This window comes from Sycon ciliatum, chromosome 2 (assembly GCF_964019385.1).
Source record: "Sycon ciliatum chromosome 2, ocSycCili1.1, whole genome shotgun sequence".
Taxonomy (NCBI): Eukaryota; Metazoa; Porifera; class Calcarea; order Leucosolenida; family Sycettidae; genus Sycon; species Sycon ciliatum.
This window is the reverse complement of record NC_088644.1, coordinates 41,090,006-41,108,997: the sequence shown is the minus strand read 5'-3', so window position 1 is coordinate 41,108,997 and position 18,992 is coordinate 41,090,006. Positions and strand designations below refer to the sequence as shown.

Below are 18,992 nucleotides of genomic sequence, written 5' to 3'. Positions count from 1 at the left end.
AAGTCCACAATAAGAGGATACTCAAAGTCCTTTTCCGCAAACCATCATACTTTCCTTCTGCCGAGCTGTATGATATGTTTAACACCTTCCCTATCTCTAGTCAAGCGGATCGAAAACTGTGTATTGTTGTTCATTCTATTCGTCTTGACAAAGCCCGGCCACACTTGCGTAAATATAACTGGTTTCTTCCCACTCGTCCTACGCGCAATCCCTGCACTTTACCTAAAGCCCGAACCTCAGCTTATACCAGATCTCCGTTTTTTGCTGCTTATTCTCTCTGGCTGGCCCTGCCTCTATCAGTAAAATCGTCTTGTACGCTAAAGGATTTCAAGGCCAACATGAAGCTCGTGTTCTAATAACTGCTAGTTCTTCATCCACATTTGTTTCTCTTTGCCTCCAGTAATGTGTAATATTTATTTATTTTTGCTTTGTTTTTGTTTACTGCCATGGCTGGCTACCGCCCCCCTCCCTCCATATTGGCCTATATTCTCTGGCCACGGGAAGGTGAAATAAATAAAAATAAATAAATAAATAACCCAAACGGCTTACCATCAACCCCGACATAATTGGACCCTGACAGGCAGTAGGAATCGCACAACTCTGTTCTCTCTTTGCAGTTGTAGGTGCTGCCAGTACATGTGCCCGTGGTCACTTGGCATGTCTTCCGAGATTGTAGATAGGATACGGCACTGGGTGGAGTGGCGTCCTTGCAGTCACTTCCAGTGCAGCATTTCCTGCAGTATGTGTGTCTGGACGCGCTATCCGTCTTGCACGCGGAGTTCTGGGTTCCGCAATCAATCTGGAAGGTGTCAGCGGAAGAATAGCACTTCTTGGTCCAGGTGGTTACACCAGCTCCTGCAGAGGTAAAGGAAAACAGCGGGAGGGACTCATTATTGAAGTTTTTGAGGAATAAACCCAGGTGACGTGGTAATACACACTGGCTATAGTCCTTAATCTCTTCCAGGGCACACCGCGCAAACAAACTGTTTCAATTCTCATTGTCGCGTCTCTTCTTCTCTCTTTCTGCATACAATCGCTAAGCTATGGAGCTGCCTTCCACCAAGGCTGACATTCCTAGATTCCCTTTCTACATTCAGCAGCAATTTTGCTGACACGAGAAAAATAATTTATTACTTGAGTATATAATTGAGCATGGTGGTATATCACTGGGCTTTTAATTGTTTACTTCGAATAAACTACTTCAGGAGTAGTCCTGTTTTATTGCTCAGTATGATTATAGTTCGAACTCAGATGGTGAGCCAAGGAATTTTAGAATTGAAGATATGGAAACCAGTAGGGCACAAGTCATGCGGTAGAGTCCACGAACTAAACCAGATGTTCAACATCCAGACGTGCTCCAGCAACAGGCTCACGAGGTGTAGGCTCCTTCGGATTATGCTCGCGAAATCATATTCTTCCATGATAGCTCGCATTATGCTCTCAAAGTCTGCATATTTTGCTTTGAGATCCGGGGATAAAATTCACTTTGCGGTGATGCTTTATGGAGCTTCTGAGTTTGTAAAATTGTGTTCTTCGTACTTTCAAGTGGCCGCAACTTACTAATACTATACAAGCGCGAACACGATACATATGAACGATAAAAATGAAGATCAGGCTCGGATCAGCTGTAACCGTACGAAGGCACCAAAACGGAAAGGAGTCTATGAAGAAATACAGGATCGAAAACGGAAAACGGGACGCCGTGCGTGCCTGCGTGGTCGTGTAATTGTAAACGCAGCCTACGCTGGCTGCGTCACTAGCATTTGTCTGTTTTACCCTAGTTTCTTGTGTTCATCACATGACATATGGATACATTTTTGGATACATCATAGAGTAAAAGAGAAGCAGAATAATGGTCTTTTGAGAGCAAATAAATTGAAATAATATCAGATTGACTAAGATGAAAATAATGTTTGCCAGTATCCCGAGCAGAATTCGCCAACCCCTTCAGGTCCAATATTTAAACTCAAATGTTGAGCGATAATTATCTAGTTACGGTGGTGGACAGTTACTCTCAACTCTCAACCATATATTCCTTTTCTTAGCCGACAGATACACACAGGGCTTTAAAAGCTCTATACTCTGTGATGTTATGCACTCATGCTAACAATAATAACCCAAGCGGCATACCATTAACGATGTCATAATCGGACCCTGACAGGCAGTAGGAATCGCACCACTCTGTTCTCTCTAGGCAGTTGTAGGTGGTGCCAGTACATGTGCCCGTGGTCACTTGGCATGTCTTCAGAGATTGTACATAGGATAAGGCACTTGGAGGAGTGTCGTCGTTGCAGTCAGTTCCATTGCAGCATCTCCTGCAGTATGCGTGTCCGAACCCATCCGTCTTGCACGTGGAGTTCTGGGTTCCGCAATCGATCTGGGATGTGTCATTGGAGGTATAGCACTTCTTGGTCCAGGTGGTTACACCAGATCCTGCGGAGGTAAAGGAAAGCAGCGGGAGGGACTTATTATTGAGGTTTTTAAAGAATAAGCCCAGGTGACGTGGTCACACATACTGACTATAGCTTCCAGGGCACACAGACCAACAAACTGTTTCAATTCTCATAGTCGCATCTCTTCTTCTCTCTTTCTGCATACAATCACTAAGCTGTGGAGCTGTCTTCCACCAAGGTTGATATAATAATATTCCCTTTCTAAATTCAGAAGCAATTTCGCTTGCACGAGAAAATTTATATAATTGAGAGTGGTGGTATATCACTGGGCTTTTATTTGTTTGCTTGTAATAACCTACTTCAGAAGTAGTCCTGTTTTATTGCTCAGTATGATTATAGTTGTGGGGATTGCCCGATTCAAAATTTGAATAATAATAATAATAATTTTAGAATTGCGATCAACAGAACGAGCTGAACCGACATTTCACAAAGGCTTTTATTGTTTTCAAAAAACGAGTGGATACGAAGGCAGTGAAGAACATGGAAGAAAGAAAAAATGTGATATGGAAAAAATGATGAACAAAAAATTGTACTTTGAACTAGTTTTCGCATAACACTCCTCAGGAAGCTACGTTGTACTAATGAAAAACAATCCAGAAAGATACTAATAAAGAGAAATGGAGTGAGAAGAAACAACACCTATGAAAATGATAATCCTAGCACTAAGGTAATAACAGGAAAAACTGCGAAAGCACTTAACGAACTTGTAAGGACTACTAGTATACTGTGACACAAGATATGACACCATGGCCAACCAGAGCCAAACAGACAGAACAAGCTGCTACTAAAACAATTTTAAACGAATAATGCTGTCCTTCTGGACACACAGATTAGGCTTATGAATACGTTGACAAACAGCTTCTAACACACTCAACTGCAACTTACAACCATGACGAGCACGGCACAAAACAGAAAAAGAAGAATCAGAATAAACCTTGCAGCAATCAGGACGAGTGTGTCCAGAAGGACAGCATCATTCGTTTGAAATTGTTTTAGTAGCAGCTTGTTCTGTCTGTTTGGCTCTGGTTGGCCATGGTGTCATATCTTGTGTCACAGTATACTAGTAGTCCTTACAAGTTCGTTAAATTAAGTGCTTTCGCAGTTTTTCCTGTTATTACCTTAGTGCTAGGATTATCATTCTCATAGGTGTTGTTTCTTCTCACTCCATTTCTCTTTATTAGTATCTTTCTGGATTGTTTTTCATTAGTACAACGTAGCTTCCTGAGGAGTGTTGTGCGAAAACTATTTATTTATTTATTTATTTCACCTTCCCGTGGCCAGAGAATATAGGCCAGTATGGAGGGAGGGGGGCGGTAGCCAGCCATGGCAGTAAACAAGAACAAAGCAAAAATAAATAAATATTACACATTACTGGAGACAAAGAGAAACAAATGTGGATGAAGAACTAGCAGTTATTAGACCACGAGCTTCATGTTGGCCTTGAAATCCTTTAGCGTACAAGACGATTTTACTGATAGAGGCAGGGCCAGCCAGAGAGAATAGGCAGCAAAAAACGGAGATCTGGTATAAGCTGAGGTTCGGGCTTTAGTTTAGGTAAAATGCAGGGATTGCGCGTAGCTACTACTAGTTCGAAGTACAATTTTTTGTTCATCATTTTTTTCCATATCACATTTTTTCTTTCTTCCATGTTCTTCACTGCCTTCGTATCCACTCGTTTTTTGAAAACAATAAAAGCCTTTTGTGAAATGTCGGTTCAGCTCGTTCTGTTGATCGCAATTCTAAAACTATTGTTGCCTCGACGCCTATTTAAATAATAATAATAATAATAATAATCCAAGGCAGGACGTCGTTGAGGAGGATTCGACCAGTGAGTCCAGTGAGTCCGGTGAGTGTGAGAGCGAGAATGATTGTGTGAGTAAGAGTGGGTGCGAGCGTGTGTTTTCTAGTAGGAAGTCATCAGTGTATAAGCATCTTGTATCTCGTCCTGATTGCTGCAAGGTGTATTCTGATTCTTCTTTTTCTGTTTTGTGCCGTGCTCGTCATGGTTATAAGTTGCAGTTGAGTGTGTTAGAAGCTGTTTGTCAACGTATTCATAAGCCTAATCTGTGTGTCCAGAAGGACAGCATTATTCGTTTGAAATTGTTCTAGTAGCAGCTTGTTCTGTCTGTTTGGCCCTGGTTGGCCATGGTGTCATATCTTGTGTCACAGTATACTAGTAGTCTTTACAAGTTCGTTAAGTGCTTTCGCAGTTTTTCCTTAGTGCTAGGATTATCATTTTTCATAGGTGTTGTTTCTTCTCACTCCATTTCTCTTTAATAATAATAATAATAATTTGGAAAGGATTGGGAGAACTTCAAATTCAAAGGATCAGTCGGGGAAGTGAACTGCCTGAAAAGAGAAAAAAACACCAGACCCACCAGGACTCGAACCTGGGACCCTGCTTGTCATGAGCAATGCTCTAACCACTGAGCTATGGGACCAGGCTGAACCCAGAAGGCGCCGACATGTCTTCCACTCCAAAGGCAGCTCACAACACGTGCCACACATACTGATGGCACTTGGGTCTTTTTCCCTCCCCCAGGGGACCAACCACGGTCAGTTTCTGGAAACTACCAGAGGTGAAAGAAAGTGATTAAATTTGGAAAGGATTGGGAGAACTTCAAATTCAAACTCCTGGTGGGTCTGGCGTTTTTTTCTCTTTTCAGGCAGTTCACTTCCCCGACTGATCCTTTGAATTTGAAGTTCTCCCAATCCTTTCCAAATTTAATCACTTTCTTTCACCTCTGGTAATTTCCAGAAACTGACCGTGGTTGGTCCCCTGGGGGAGGGAAAAAGACCCAAGTGCCATCAGTATGTGTGGCACGTGTTGTGAGCTGCCTTTGGAGTGGAAGACTTGTCGGCGCCTTCTGGGTTCAGCCTGGTCCCATAGCTCAGTGGTTAGAGCATTGCTCATGACAAGCAGGGTCCCAGGTTCGAGTCCTGGTGGGTCTGGCGTTTTTTTCTCTTTTCAGGCAGTTCACTTCCCCGACTGATCCTTTGAATTTGAAGTTCTCCCAATCCTTTCCAAATTTAATCACTTTCTTTCACCTCTGGTAGTTTCCAGAAACTGACCGTGGTTGGTCCCCTGGGGGAGGGAAAAAGACCCAAGTGCCATCAGTATGTGTGGCACGTGTTGTGAGCTGCCTTTGGAGTGGAAGACTTGTCGGCGCCTTCTGGGTTCAGCCTGGTCCCATAGCTCAGTGGTTAGAGCATTGCTCATGACAAGCAGGGTCCCAGGTTCGAGTCCTAGTGGGTCTGGCGTTTTTTTCTCTTTTCAGGCAGTTCACTTCCCCGACTGATCCTTTGAATAATAATAATAATAATAATAATAATAATACGAAGTAGTGGTTGCGACTTCGGCGATGATTTGCAAGAAAGGGTTTGCTCCCCACACCGGAGCTCGCGCTATTCCGCCGACTTTACTTGACACTTGACTGACTCACGACTGCCATCCAGAGCACACGAGAAGTCCATGGAGCGACACTGACTCACGCTGCTATCTGGTGTTCACGAGGTGTTTGTCGCGCTGGAAACGCAGCTTCTCTGTAAGTTTGTATCCCTGGTGATGTTTGTGCCTGGAGAGCACTATATAAGTGGTGCTCTTCAGGCACAATCTTCCTCAGCCTACTTGTTGTAAACCACCAGTTCTCAATTGGGAAAGGCCTTCGCGCTTATGGCATTGTATTCGTTGAAATGTTGTATTTCGACTCTGCCGTACCGCTGATGTTGCTGCATGGCATACGCTATATGCGTTGTGTGCGTTTTGCTGTATACGCTGTTATGTCCAGTTTTATCTGCTTATGTTTTGCATGTACGCTGTTTTTGCATGCTATAAATAGCTGGTGTTATTAGTGTTCATTGTTAATTATCAGATGAAGTGAAATATACTGTGTAAAGGAAAAGAGTTGTCCTCGTGCCGTGTGGTCGTACGATCCTGACAATTTAGAGAATCTTGCAGGGTTCACAACATTTGGCGATCACGCCAGGAAGCCAAATGTTGTGAACCCTGCAAGATTCTCTAAATTGTCAGGATCGTACGACCACACGGCACGAGGACAACTCTTTTCCTTTACACAGTATATTTCACTTCATCTGATAATTAACAATGAACACTAATAACACCAGCTATTTATAGCATGCAAAAACAGCGTACATGCAAAACATAAGCAGATAAAACTGGACATAACAGCGTATACAGCAAAACGCACACAACGCATATAGCGTATGCCATGCAGCAACATCAGCGGTACGGCGGAGTCGAAATACAACATTTCAACGAATACAATGCCATAAGCGCGAAGGCCTTTCCCAATTGAGAACTGGTGGTTTACAACATTCTCCCCACCAAAGGGCTTCTCACCGCCGTACAACAATGCACACAAGTCAAAAACGATCCGGGGCTCTGACTACGCGCCCAGAACGCGTTGTCTCCTGCTGCCGTGGTGGTGGTAACGGTGCTGGCGGTTCATACGCTGGCTGCTGAGGGACGATAGCAGGTTGAGCGGTATCTGCAAGCCCAGGAGCCACGTCCTGTGACGATACTTCTAGCGGCACTAACCTTTGGATCGGCCTCAACAGGGTACTGGTACTCAACTTAACCTTGGCAACACGACGCTTACCATCTCGACCAGGGAATAACTCGATGATCCGTCCCAAACGCCAGAACTGTTTGCGCTTGGTATCGTCGAGAACAAAGACAACATCACCCACAGCTAAAGGGCGCGACATGGTCTGTTGGTGTTTGTTCAGCTGACTTAGGTACTCCACCTCCCAACGATTCTTGACATGCTCCAGTGTCCGACTGAGGTAACGCAATCTCGATGACATCTGCGCAGCGTCCAGGGTACCTGCTGGCTTCTCTGACGACATCCAGATGTCACCCATCATCATTGCAGGGGTTACTGGTGGCTCATCCAGGCTATCAGACACATAAGTTAGCGGACGACTATTCACCACTGCTTCAACCTCATACAAGAGGGTCTCAAGCTCCTGGACCTTCAGAAACGCTGTTCCCATTACCTTTTTCAAGGCACTCTTCACTGTACCAACCATTCGCTCATAGAAGCCTCCATGCCATGGTGCAGCTGGAGGATTGATCATCCATGGCACACCCAGTTTGTCAGATGCCGCCTTGAACGTTGTAGCGTTGTCAGACCTGATCCGAGACGGCAAACTACGTCTCGCGACAAACTTCCGAAATGCCATCAAGAATGACTCGGTACTTAAACTATCGACCACCTCCAAGTGAACTGCTCTGGTGGTGGCACACACAAACAATGCTATCCATACCTTCGGAGATGACTCACCACGGCGCACGTACAACGGACCAGCATAGTCGATGCCGGTAGTTGCGAACGGCCTCTCGTGAACAACTCGGTCTTCCGGCAGCGGCGGGCAGACTTCTGAGGCAGCCTTAGCCTTGTAGCGACGGCATGTAACACATCGCTGAGTAATGTTGCGTAGCGCCCGTCGACCACCGATAATCCAGAATTTCTGACGGATGAACGACAAGACTCCTTCTACACCTTGGTGCATCCTTTCAACATGCATTTTCTCCAACAGCAACTCGGTCAGATGATGTTTGCCTAACAGGACTGGGTGCTTGGCTCCATACGCCAACTCGCTGTGCTGAAGTCGTCCCCCGGCTCTGAGCACTCCATGCTCATCCAGAAACGGTGCAAGCTGATACACCTTCGACCCAGGCTTCACTGGTTGACCTTGCTTGATCAGCTCAAGATCCTCAGCGAAACATGCGGCTTGAACGATGCGGTACAATACGTTGTCTGCTGCAAAATAGAGTTCAGCACGAGGCTCAGCGTGCTTCCACTGCAACATCCGAGTCACCATGCCCTGTGCCCTCGACCATTTACTGAATCGGAGCCACCATTCCTTATCAGATTCTCGACTACAGGTGGTGGCTGACACTCGTACTTCTACACTGGACTCATCTGTAGCTGCGGTTGAGGATGCGGTGGGCCAGTCATTGGGCTCCGTGATCCAGGTTGGTCCGCCCCTCCAGAACGGACTACGGATCTGCTGTGCACTACTCCCACGCGACGGTAAATCTGCTGGGTTGTGAAGGCCTGGGCAATGGTTCCACACAATGCCGACCTTCTTTGATATCTCTTGGACTTGACTGACGCGGTTAGCCACAAATGTTTTCCATTTGTACGATGGATTACTGATCCAATGAACGGTAGTGAGACTGTCAGTCCAGCCATAGACTTGCGTGACGGTCACACGCAGCTCCTTCACCACAAACTCAGCGTAGCGAGCCGCTAGACATACTGCTTGTAACTCAAGGCGGGCTAACGTGGGTGGAGACACGGGTACCACTTTGGCCTTGGCAAATACCAAGTGCGACTGTCCATTGACGACTGCATACAAACAACATCCAAACGCTTTCTCACTGGCATCGGCGAAGGCATGAAGCGCAATCGGCGTGTCAAGATTGCAGCAAATCCAACGTGGTATGTCAATGCTCACCACTTCGGCCAACTCTCCCCACCATTGCGCGCATGCGGCTGCGATGCCATCAGGCAACTTATCATCCCAGTCGCCTCCGACTTTCCAGGCTTGCTGTAGCAGTATCTTTCCGGGCACAACTGCCGGTGCTGCTAGACCTAGCGGATCAAACACTGACGCAACACACTTGAGGAGGGATCGCCGGGTCCAAACAGACGGCCTATCGGACTCGCCTAGCGCTGCTATGCTGAGCAAGTCATCACTGGTTTTCGATTTCAGACCGAGAACTTTATCTCCGGCCTCTGGATCGCACGGGATTTCGTTGCCTCGCCACTTGCGTAACTCCATGCCAGCATCCGTAAGCACACGCACGCTGAACTCTTGCATCTCCTTAGCTTCCGAGGCATTTGAGACACTAGAGACCAAATCGTCAACGTAGAAACTCGTGAGCAAGAGATCAATACGATCTCGCTCTTTGGGTGCAGACAACGCCCGTAGCTCCTTCAAGTGATGCTGAATCACCGCAGTAAGCATGTACGGCGAGCAGTTTACGCCAAATGGCAGTTTCGTTAGCCTCCAGGTTAACAGTTCATCGCTGTCGCTTCGACCGGGCCACAAGAAACGCAGGTACGGACGGTCTTCGGGATTAACCGCGACCATGAAGAAAGCCTTGCGGATGTCCGCTTGCAGCGCGCTCTTATATTCACGGAACCGTAATAGCATACCTGCGAGACTCGGCAATAGCGACGGTCCAGGGTCAACCATGTCGTTCAACGACTTGCCATCTGGAGCCGTCGCCGAGGCATTGAACACCACTCTTAACTTCGTGGTTGCAGCGTGCTCGCGGAATACACCATGATGTGGTACATAGTACCCGGCATCGCTCTCACATGGCTCCAGCTCAATTGCTCCAAGCTCGCGGTACTCCCTGATCAGCACATCATCATAGAGCGCACGCTTCCCATTCCTCTTCAGCTTTTCAAGAAGCCGCGTTGCGATGACTCTAGCTTGAGCAAAGTTATCCGTTGGCCGACGCTCATTTCGCCACAAGAGACCCACTTGGTACCCGCTGCCCTGGCGACATAGCGGGAAAGATGGCAGGTGCTGATGTTGTTCTGGAGGTTCATCCAACTGCCATAGTTTGTCGATGTGGGCTGTGACACATGACACGGTCACCGGCTGACTGTTTCGACTTGGTGCAGACGCTGGACCAGATAATACATTACCTATCTCTGTGTTCCACACCGTCTCACCATTAACTTCCTTCTTGCTGTGCAGTACCGCGTTGATATAGTCTGCACCAATCAGCATATGTATTTCGTCTGATGTCCCTTGTTGAGGCTTGTCACTCAGCTCTACTCCCCAACTGTGCCACTGCGCAATGGTCTGCGGACTTGCGCACTTCAGGTCCAGCTCAAGCGTTGGTTTCACGAACGCGCGTACCCGAATGCTAGCGGAGCTACCCTGGATCGTGATGGCGTACTTATCCATGCGCTGTTGGGTTGGTTCCGCGCCGAACGGCTTCACCTCTACATTTTCAACCCCAACGTGTTCTGCATCGATTGCTGACACCAACGCTGCAGTCACGAATGACGCCTCAGCACCCGAGTCCAGGAACACGCGAACCTTCGCGTTTCGAGTTCTTCCCTCAACTCGTGCCACTCCGGTCATCAGCCGCACACTTGGCGAGTGTAGACAGCACGACCCAACATTCTTCTCCGTAACTATCTCAGTCGGTTTCTCCCGGCTGTAACCTGCTCTATCCAACACATCATGTATTAGCAGGTGGTGTTTCCTCTGGCATTTCGTGCATCTCGAGCCTGACCGACATTCTCTGGCCATATGGCCATACTTAAGGCAGTTCCAGCAGAGTCTCTCTCGCTGCAGAAAACCCTTTCTCCCTTCCTGTGGCAGCGACTTTAGCTGCTTCTCTGCATCTGCGACCGATATCGCCATGCACTGTGCCGACGCCGTGGGCCTTGGCACGGATCGTTCTACTGGCTTCCTGGCAGTATCACCCTGTCGTCCGTGCGCGACCTGGTAAGACGCGCCGTGCTCCTGTACCTGGCGCAGTGACATCCCGTAGCACTGCCGTTCGACCAGGTACGTCTTCATCTCAGGTCCGCATTGCTCCAAGATTACCTGCTTTGCCATTGCTTGCAGCACCGGGGACATTTTTCCTATATCGGCGCTATACTTGGTGTCCACCTCGCCATCTTCTGTCATAGCGAGTGTGGCCCACACCTCTACCTCTCGGCAAACACGGACAACGTATTGATGAAACGACTCATCTGACCGCTGCTTGCCTGTCAGCAATGTCTTCCACGCTTTATCCGGAGTCTTTCCGAGCGAGGCAAGCAACTCTCGTTTTGCTTCCTCGTAATTATTGCATCCAATACATATCCTCTCCGCTTTGCTACCCGCTAGCGCAATGCGCAGTCGCAGCAGCCATTCGCTTTCTTCGAACTCGTTCTTGGAACAGATGTCCTCGAACAGGTCAAGATAACGCTCCAATGGCTGCGTTCCATCATATGAGGGGATTTTCATCACCGGTTGACGCCCACCGCTGTGACTGGGAGATTCCTCTGTACCTCCCATCGTGGCTTTACCCTCACCCTCCTGCGCATTGGCGATGCGCTCGTTAATCTCCTTTAGTGTTTTGGCAAACTCGGTGCGGAGCGCCTCCTCTCGCCGTCTGGCACTGCGCTCCTCACGCTCCGCGTACTGTTGGAGCCTCTGCTCCACATGTACCTTCAACAACTCGCCTTCTAATCCTAACCGCTCTCCATTGTCGATAAAGCTGGCTTCCAAATTGTTCCATAGTTCCTCTGCCATGCTCGCTCCTATCCTGGCGTGGTCGCCAAATGTTGTGAACCCTGCAAGATTCTCTAAATTGTCAGGATCGTACGACCACACGGCACGAGGACAACTCTTTTCCTTTACACAGTATATTTCACTTCATCTGATAATTAACAATGAACACTAATAACACCAGCTATTTATAGCATGCAAAAACAGCGTACATGCAAAACATAAGCAGATAAAACTGGACATAACAGCGTATACAGCAAAACGCACACAACGCATATAGCGTATGCCATGCAGCAACATCAGCGGTACGGCGGAGTCGAAATACAACATTTCAACGAATACAATGCCATAAGCGCGAAGGCCTTTCCCAATTGAGAACTGGTGGTTTACAACACTACTCAAGCTCAACTGATGAGGGGTGAATTCCCCGAAACACTGTGTATTGAGCAGGGAGTGGTGCTTTCTTGCAGGTTTGCCGAGTCGAATGTTCGATGGACTTCTCGTGTGCTCTGGATGGCAGTCGTGAGTCTGTCAAGTGTCAAGTAAAGTCGGCGGAAGAGCGCGAGCTCCGGTGTGGGGAGCAAACCCTTTCTTGCAAATAATAATAATACAAAAAATGTATAATCTACGCATGCATCTACGCAAGAGTCACCACCAGCCAATTAGGACATGTGTCAAAGTATTGAACGTTTTCGTTCCCTTTTTGTCAAAATACTACAGGGAATGATGGAAATAAGCTAAAAGACTACAACTATAAGGAAAAGAAGTTCAGAAATATATCACTCCAATTATGTGTAGAAGTGACACGAAAAAATAGATGTGAAGAATCAAGAAAACAGCATGCAAATCCAATAAGTGACAAAAACGTAGTGACAAGAAAAAGAGAGAAATATCAAGAGATCTATTTCGCACCTTCACGACGAACAGTGCCAAACAACTGCAAAGACAACACATTCTCCTTCTGAACACAAAGCTCAGGGTCTAACTTACGTATGTACAAAGCTTCCAACACGGCAAGATGTAACAAAGACCTACCACGCGACAAAACAGAGAATTCATCATCGGAATACCACTCACGACAACTAGCACTGCCCGACAGGTGACACTTGATTGCCGAGGTACCGTTTCCCTGACCCGACGACTTGGCCGTTGTCACCTACGATATTGCCGCTTGCGAATCTCTCCCATTACGCCCTGCGTCCCTGCAACTCCAACTGCCTCGGTCGAGATCAGTGTGCTGCTCCACGTCCAGTCTGTCCTGCTTCCGTGGTCTACCTCGTTTCTTGTCCCTGTAGCTGCACGTGGTTCTGCACGTGGTTCTCGACCTCGGCGTGGTCGTCCACCGAAGTGTCCAGTGAAGTCTGTGTCTGAGGTGGACTTGTCCAAGTCCGCTGTGGATACGCTTGCCGACGCCTCCTCCTTTTTGTCGGGCGGAGGGCTGGAGCCAACCCAAACAACAGTCAACAAGAAGAAGAGACCGATACGGAAACCACCGAAACTGACATCTGGACAATCGAGCCCCGGACGAGTCACCAGAAGTCAATTGAGGAGACGAATTGATGACGAATCAAAAGAACCAATACTGGAAGTGACAACAACGGTTAATGTGAAGAAACGAGGTAGACCACGGAAGCAGGACAGACTGGACATGGAGCAGCACACTGATCTCGACCGAGGCAGTTGGAGTTGCAGGGACGCAGGGCGTAATGGGAGAGATTCGCAAGCGGCAATATCGGAGGTGACAACGGCCAAGTCGTCGGGTCAGGGAAACGGTACCTCGGCAATCAAGTGTCACCTGTCGGGCAGTGCTAGTTGTTGTGAGTGGTATTCCGATGATGTATTCTCTGTTTTGTCGCATGGTAGGTCTTTGTTACATCTTGCCGTGTTGGAAGCTTTGTACATACGTAAGTTAGACCCTGAGCTTTGTGTTCAGAAGGAGAATGTGTTGTCTTTGCAGTTGTTTGGCACTGTTCGTCGTGAAGGTGCGAAATAGATCTCTTGATATTTCTCTCTTTTTCTTGTCACTACGTTTTTGTCACTTATTGGATTTGCATGCTGTTTTCTTGATTCTTCACATCTATTTTTTCGTGTCACTTCTACACATAATTGGAGTGATATATTTCTGAACTTCTTTTCCTTATAGTTGTAGTCTTTTAGCTTATTTCCATCATTCCCTGTAGTATTTTGACAAGAAGGGAACGAAAACGTTCAATACTTTGACACATGTCCTAATTGGCTGGTGGTGACTCTTGCGTAGATGCATGCGTAGATAATACATTTTTTTGTATTATTTTCTGCCTCCGTCCTACTTTCAAATAATAATAATAATGATAATAATAATAATAGTTCGAACTCAGATGGTGAGCCAAGGAATTTTAGATTTGAAGATATGGAAATCAGTGGGGCACAATTTATGCTGTAGAGTCGGCGTATGCGTATGCGTCTAAGCACCTCATTCCCGCTCGTTCCTCATTCTTCCTTCCATTTGGCAAATGCTGGTTTTATATGTAGGACTCAGTGAGCAGTCACGTCTCGATGACCGATCACGATCCCCGTGACCAATCAAACAGTCACAAATCCCCGAAGAGCAGTCATAAAGTCACACTCCAGTTTGAATCCCGATGACCAGTCACCATGGTCACAAACAGCCGCGACTTTCTCTGTGAACGGTCACAGGGTCCACGTCAAAATATTACGACTCAACTGTAGGCACTCACGCGATCAGCATACCTTTTTCCTTCACAGGTTTCAGAACTTCAAGTGTCAGAAGTGAGCAAGAAAGATTTCGATCAACTCTCGATCTCCGCGTAGTTTACTTGTAGCTCGAGTCTGGTGTGTGTGAGCTCCTCTCCAAAACGAAGGGTGGTCGAAAATCTTGCAGGCTTCAGATAGAATCTCTTTTGAGAGGACGTTCTGTCATTGTGCTATTCGTCATATTTGAAGAACAAACTTCGTCGTTCAGAAAAGCTATTTCGGAATATTTTCAGTCAAGTAATTTTTTACATGCCGATCTTGCTAAAACGGAGACTGATTTCAACTGATCCAGCATACAAGCAGCACTCGCTTTGTGTTTTTGGAGAGGATGGGCGACAAGATTACGGAGTCAGAAGTGAACATCGTCGACAATGCAGAGACGAAAATATAATGAAGATGGAAAATAAAATAATTATGTTCATGTACAAGAAGGTACTGAGTACATCAAGCACCTTCGTGTGTGGAGCTCTGTCTTTCTTGTGGAAGACTCCACAGAAAAACAATGTCCAGCTTGTTGAAACTGAAACTGCCTCTCAGTTGAAGTCGTTCAGGGAAGACATCTATTCAAGACATCATTGATCCATTCTCAAGAACCATCGTAAGAAATTAAATCAAGTCATGCTAGCGATAAGAATGGCGAACTATCCCCAGAGAAGTGTGAGTGTCTTGAAATGACTGCAGGAAACTGTATTTCAATATTGTGGCTCAACGTAGTGCTTACGCAGTTTACTGCTTCGAACACATCTTCATTCCTTCTCCCAAAACTAACTCTGTAAAATGTATTGATGTAACATTATGGTACATGTACATGTACATGGTCTTTCTCGTTGTGCTGCTTTAACATGTATTATAAGTACATGCATACGAGCACTGTGTACCGTTTACTGTCTCTGTGTCAGTGTTTTTGGGCGATCCTCCACACCTTCATTTGTACATTACGTATTTTCCTTCTACTTATTAACTTTATAGAAATATTCACTCACTACAACTTCTTGTGATTGCTGGTGCAAAATCAACGGTACCCTGCGATGCCTGCTTGTTAGTGAGAGTGCACCAGACATGTATCGATATGTATGTCTGACGAGACGTTTTTGAACTGGCATATCAGTATCACCAAGAGTACGGTTCTTCCGTCTACGCATCTCTTCTTGGCTTGTGGATTGTTTGAAAAGAGATAAAATAATGATACAGAAATACTTGTGTCCAAGTGTCGTCATGAAAACAAGTTCTACCTCCGTAACTTTGTCCGCAAGGTCACGTGAATCTAGCTGGTAGTCCCGCTGCCAATTTGTGTGTGTTTGTGTGAGTGTGTGCGTGTGTGTGTGTGTGTGTGAGTAAGTGTGGGCGTGCATGTGTGAGTGTGTGTGTGCGTGTGCATGCGTTAGAAAGAGAGAGAGAATGTGTGTGTGTGTGTGTGTGAGAGAGAGAGAGAGAATGTGTGTGTGTCTGTGTGTGAGAGAGATTTAGAGAAGGAGTGTGTGTGTGCGCGCGTGTGTGGATGTGTGTGTGTGTCTGTGTGTGTGTGTGGATGTGTGTGTGTGTGTGTGTGTGTGTGTGTGTGTGTGTGTGTGTGCGTATGTGAGAAAAGGGACAGAGTGTAGGTGTGTAATGGTGTGAGCATGTGTGCATTTGGCATTTAAGTCCCCAGCTCTATTCTATATCATTCACGCTGAAACTGCTGCTGCATAGCCCCAAGTCTGAAGACTTGGCAACTTCACCCCTGCACCTGACTCTTGTGCTATGATACACGTCGCCTATGATACCCCTCAGAATTTCCCACCTTGCTCCCCCTTATGTTCAGGCTGTCCGTTTTGGAGCCATCAGTTGCCTGACGATCGTAGTAATACGTGAAACTCAGAGTTGTGACAAAGCTTCCAATCTCTCTTGTAATACAGAGATACATATTATGCCTGTGACTACTCACAGAGAAAGAGTGGTCGCAACTGTACATTCCGCATATAACTGTTCGCTTGGAATTATAATGGTCACAACTGTATTCTGTGACCGCTCAAAGGGAATTATAGTTTCCACAACAAATCTTGCAGTACGAAGCACTCTGCGAGCAGCCACGAACTGTGTGCTTTACACATGTACAATGTACATGTATGGTGATTTGTGACTGGTCATGGGGCATTGTGACTGGTAAACTAATTTGTGACTGGTCATGGGGAATTTGTGACTGTTTGACTGGTCACGGGGACCGTGATTGGTCATGGGGCCTTGACTGGTCACTGAGTCCTATACATTGTGTAATTACTCATCGTTATTTCCAATAATAATAATAAAATAATATCACGATCCGAACTTAAATGGCAGTAAATTGTTTTCATTTTTTGGTGTTGTGTTCTAATCATTCGCCATGCCGCTGTCAATTGTATTCTGTTTGCCAGTAAAAGAGGCCTACTTAAATGGCAGTCGTAAGTCAGTCAAGTGTCAAGTTCGGCAAGAAGCGTGTGTTCCTAGTTGGAACCCTGAATCAACTTAATATCACGAATCCACGATCGTCAATTTATACGAATTTAGGAGTCGGCGACGTCTTCTATCAGATTCCACAGGCGTCTGTTTTTCTCAAAATGCCGCCGAAGTCACACGGATCGATGGCTTTGCCAAGTCATGGCCTGGAGAATGAGTCCGTGTCCATGTCGTCTTCGTCACACGGTGAAGATAAATTGCATCGCAGGGACGCAGCTCAAAGAAACTATGTGGTCATAAAACAAATCGGGACTCATGCGGCACTTCAACATTTACCACGGTGTCGACTTGTCCTCTGTGACTCCATATCGATACGAGCAAGAAATAGGTTGTTTATTGTAAACCAGACGTACATGTACCTCCGCTGCGTGCATATGTTGTCATAGTTTTCTATGCTTTCGCACGGAATATTTCTTCGAGTTCACAGCGAGTTTTTCCAGGCACCACATACGGTAAGACGGCAAACTCCTGGGCGATTGCAGGATTGTCAAAGTTTTTTTTTAATGGATTGTAGGTGCTATTTATGCTAATGTATTTGACTATCTCATTGCACTGGTGGTTTCAGGATCAAAATCGCAGTTCTTGTCGCCGTTTCTGTTGAGTAGTGATAGTTTACAGTAAACGTTGGGCTCTGTTTTGCTTTGTGTTTATGCTGAATGACGCAAATGTACCAGCACTGAAAAAAGTACCCTCTCTTGAATAGTGCCCTCTCTTGAATAGTACCCTCTCTTGAATAGTGCCCCATCTGCGATGGACATTGAAAAAATAGTGCCCCAGGGGCACTAATCGCGTTCCTTTCCTTTCCCGACAGGTGCAGAAAGGGGTTTAAAATCTTCATACTCTTTGATGTTATGCACTGATACTAATACTAGCGTAGTAACCCAAACAGCTTACCATTAACTATGTCATAATTAGACCCTGACAGACAGTAGGAATCACACGGCTCTGTGCTCTCTGCGCAGTTGTAGGTGCTGCCAGTATTTGTGCCCGTGGTCACTTTGCATCTCTTCAGAGGTTGTGCATGGGATGAGGCACTGGGTGGAGTGCCGTTGTTGCAGTCAGTACCGGTGCAGCATCTCCAGCAGTAGGAGAAGGTCAAACCGAACGCGGTATCCGTCTTGCAGGTGTAGTTCTGGGTTCCGCAGTTGATGCGGGAAGCGTCACTGGCGGTGTAGCATTTCTTGTGCCAGTTGGTAACACCAATACCTGCAGAGGGACAGAGGTAAAGAAATATGCCCAATATATGTGATTTTTCTTTATCCTAAGACCTTCGACCGCTTTAGGAGCTGCAGCTGCGCTTTGATCCTTCTAGTACCGGTGGTGGCGTTCCTACGGATCCGGAAGCCCGGCTTCCAGCCGAGTCTCACGCGAACCGTGAAATTAATAAGACCTTCGAGGGCGTTAGGTAATGATTCTAATGAATGACCTAGCGCCCTCGGATAGCTAAGAATCAGGCACTCAGGGTTTCTCTCACTATAGGATTGCCTGTTTCCTTCCTGAGCACTCTTTGTTAGCCCTTGGCGGATTTATGCTCAGTGTATTGCTTTTAACAATACACTAAGCATAGTCCGCCACTGGAAAGCATAAATATAATTATGCTTTCCAGTATGCCCACATTACCAATAAATTTGCTACATTATGCTGGAACTATGCCAGTGATAATGCTACATCATGCTGGAATTATGCCAATGTTAGTGCTATACTATGCTGTGGTACGATTATAATATAATGGTGTGGATGGTGGACTCAGTACAAACAGCCCTTGGCGGATTATGTTCGGTAAATAGCTTTCCATTATGCCTCCCATTATGCTTGAATTATGCCAATGATGGTGCTATACTGTACCCTTGCACTCATGTTGCACTTTGCAACGTTACAACGACTCTAGCAGCATGACAGCACAGCTTATAAGGGGTAACATTCACCAGGTTATTTCTAGTAGCATGCCTAAATATGCCTGGAGCATGAAATCTATCTTCAGCCAGCATCGTAATGTTATACCGACCGTAAGGTCTCAGAAGTGCTTTTATGCCAGGG

At 46.4% G+C, this 18,992-nt stretch overlaps 1 protein-coding gene across 1 annotated transcript in view; it reads right to left on the bottom strand.

Annotated features, from left to right (window-relative positions):
* Nucleotides 1–18,992, bottom strand: part of LOC135810112 (low-density lipoprotein receptor-related protein 1B-like) — a 45,970-nt gene that overhangs the window by 20,384 nt on the left and 6,594 nt on the right. The window contains exons 2-4 of the mRNA XM_065323575.1: nt 17,850–18,161; nt 2,131–2,433; nt 550–855 (exon numbers count right to left, since the gene is read on the bottom strand). Coding sequence (XP_065179647.1) covers nt 550–855; nt 2,131–2,433; nt 17,850–18,161 — 921 coding nt within the window. The remainder of the gene's footprint in view (nt 1–549; nt 856–2,130; nt 2,434–17,849; nt 18,162–18,992) is intronic.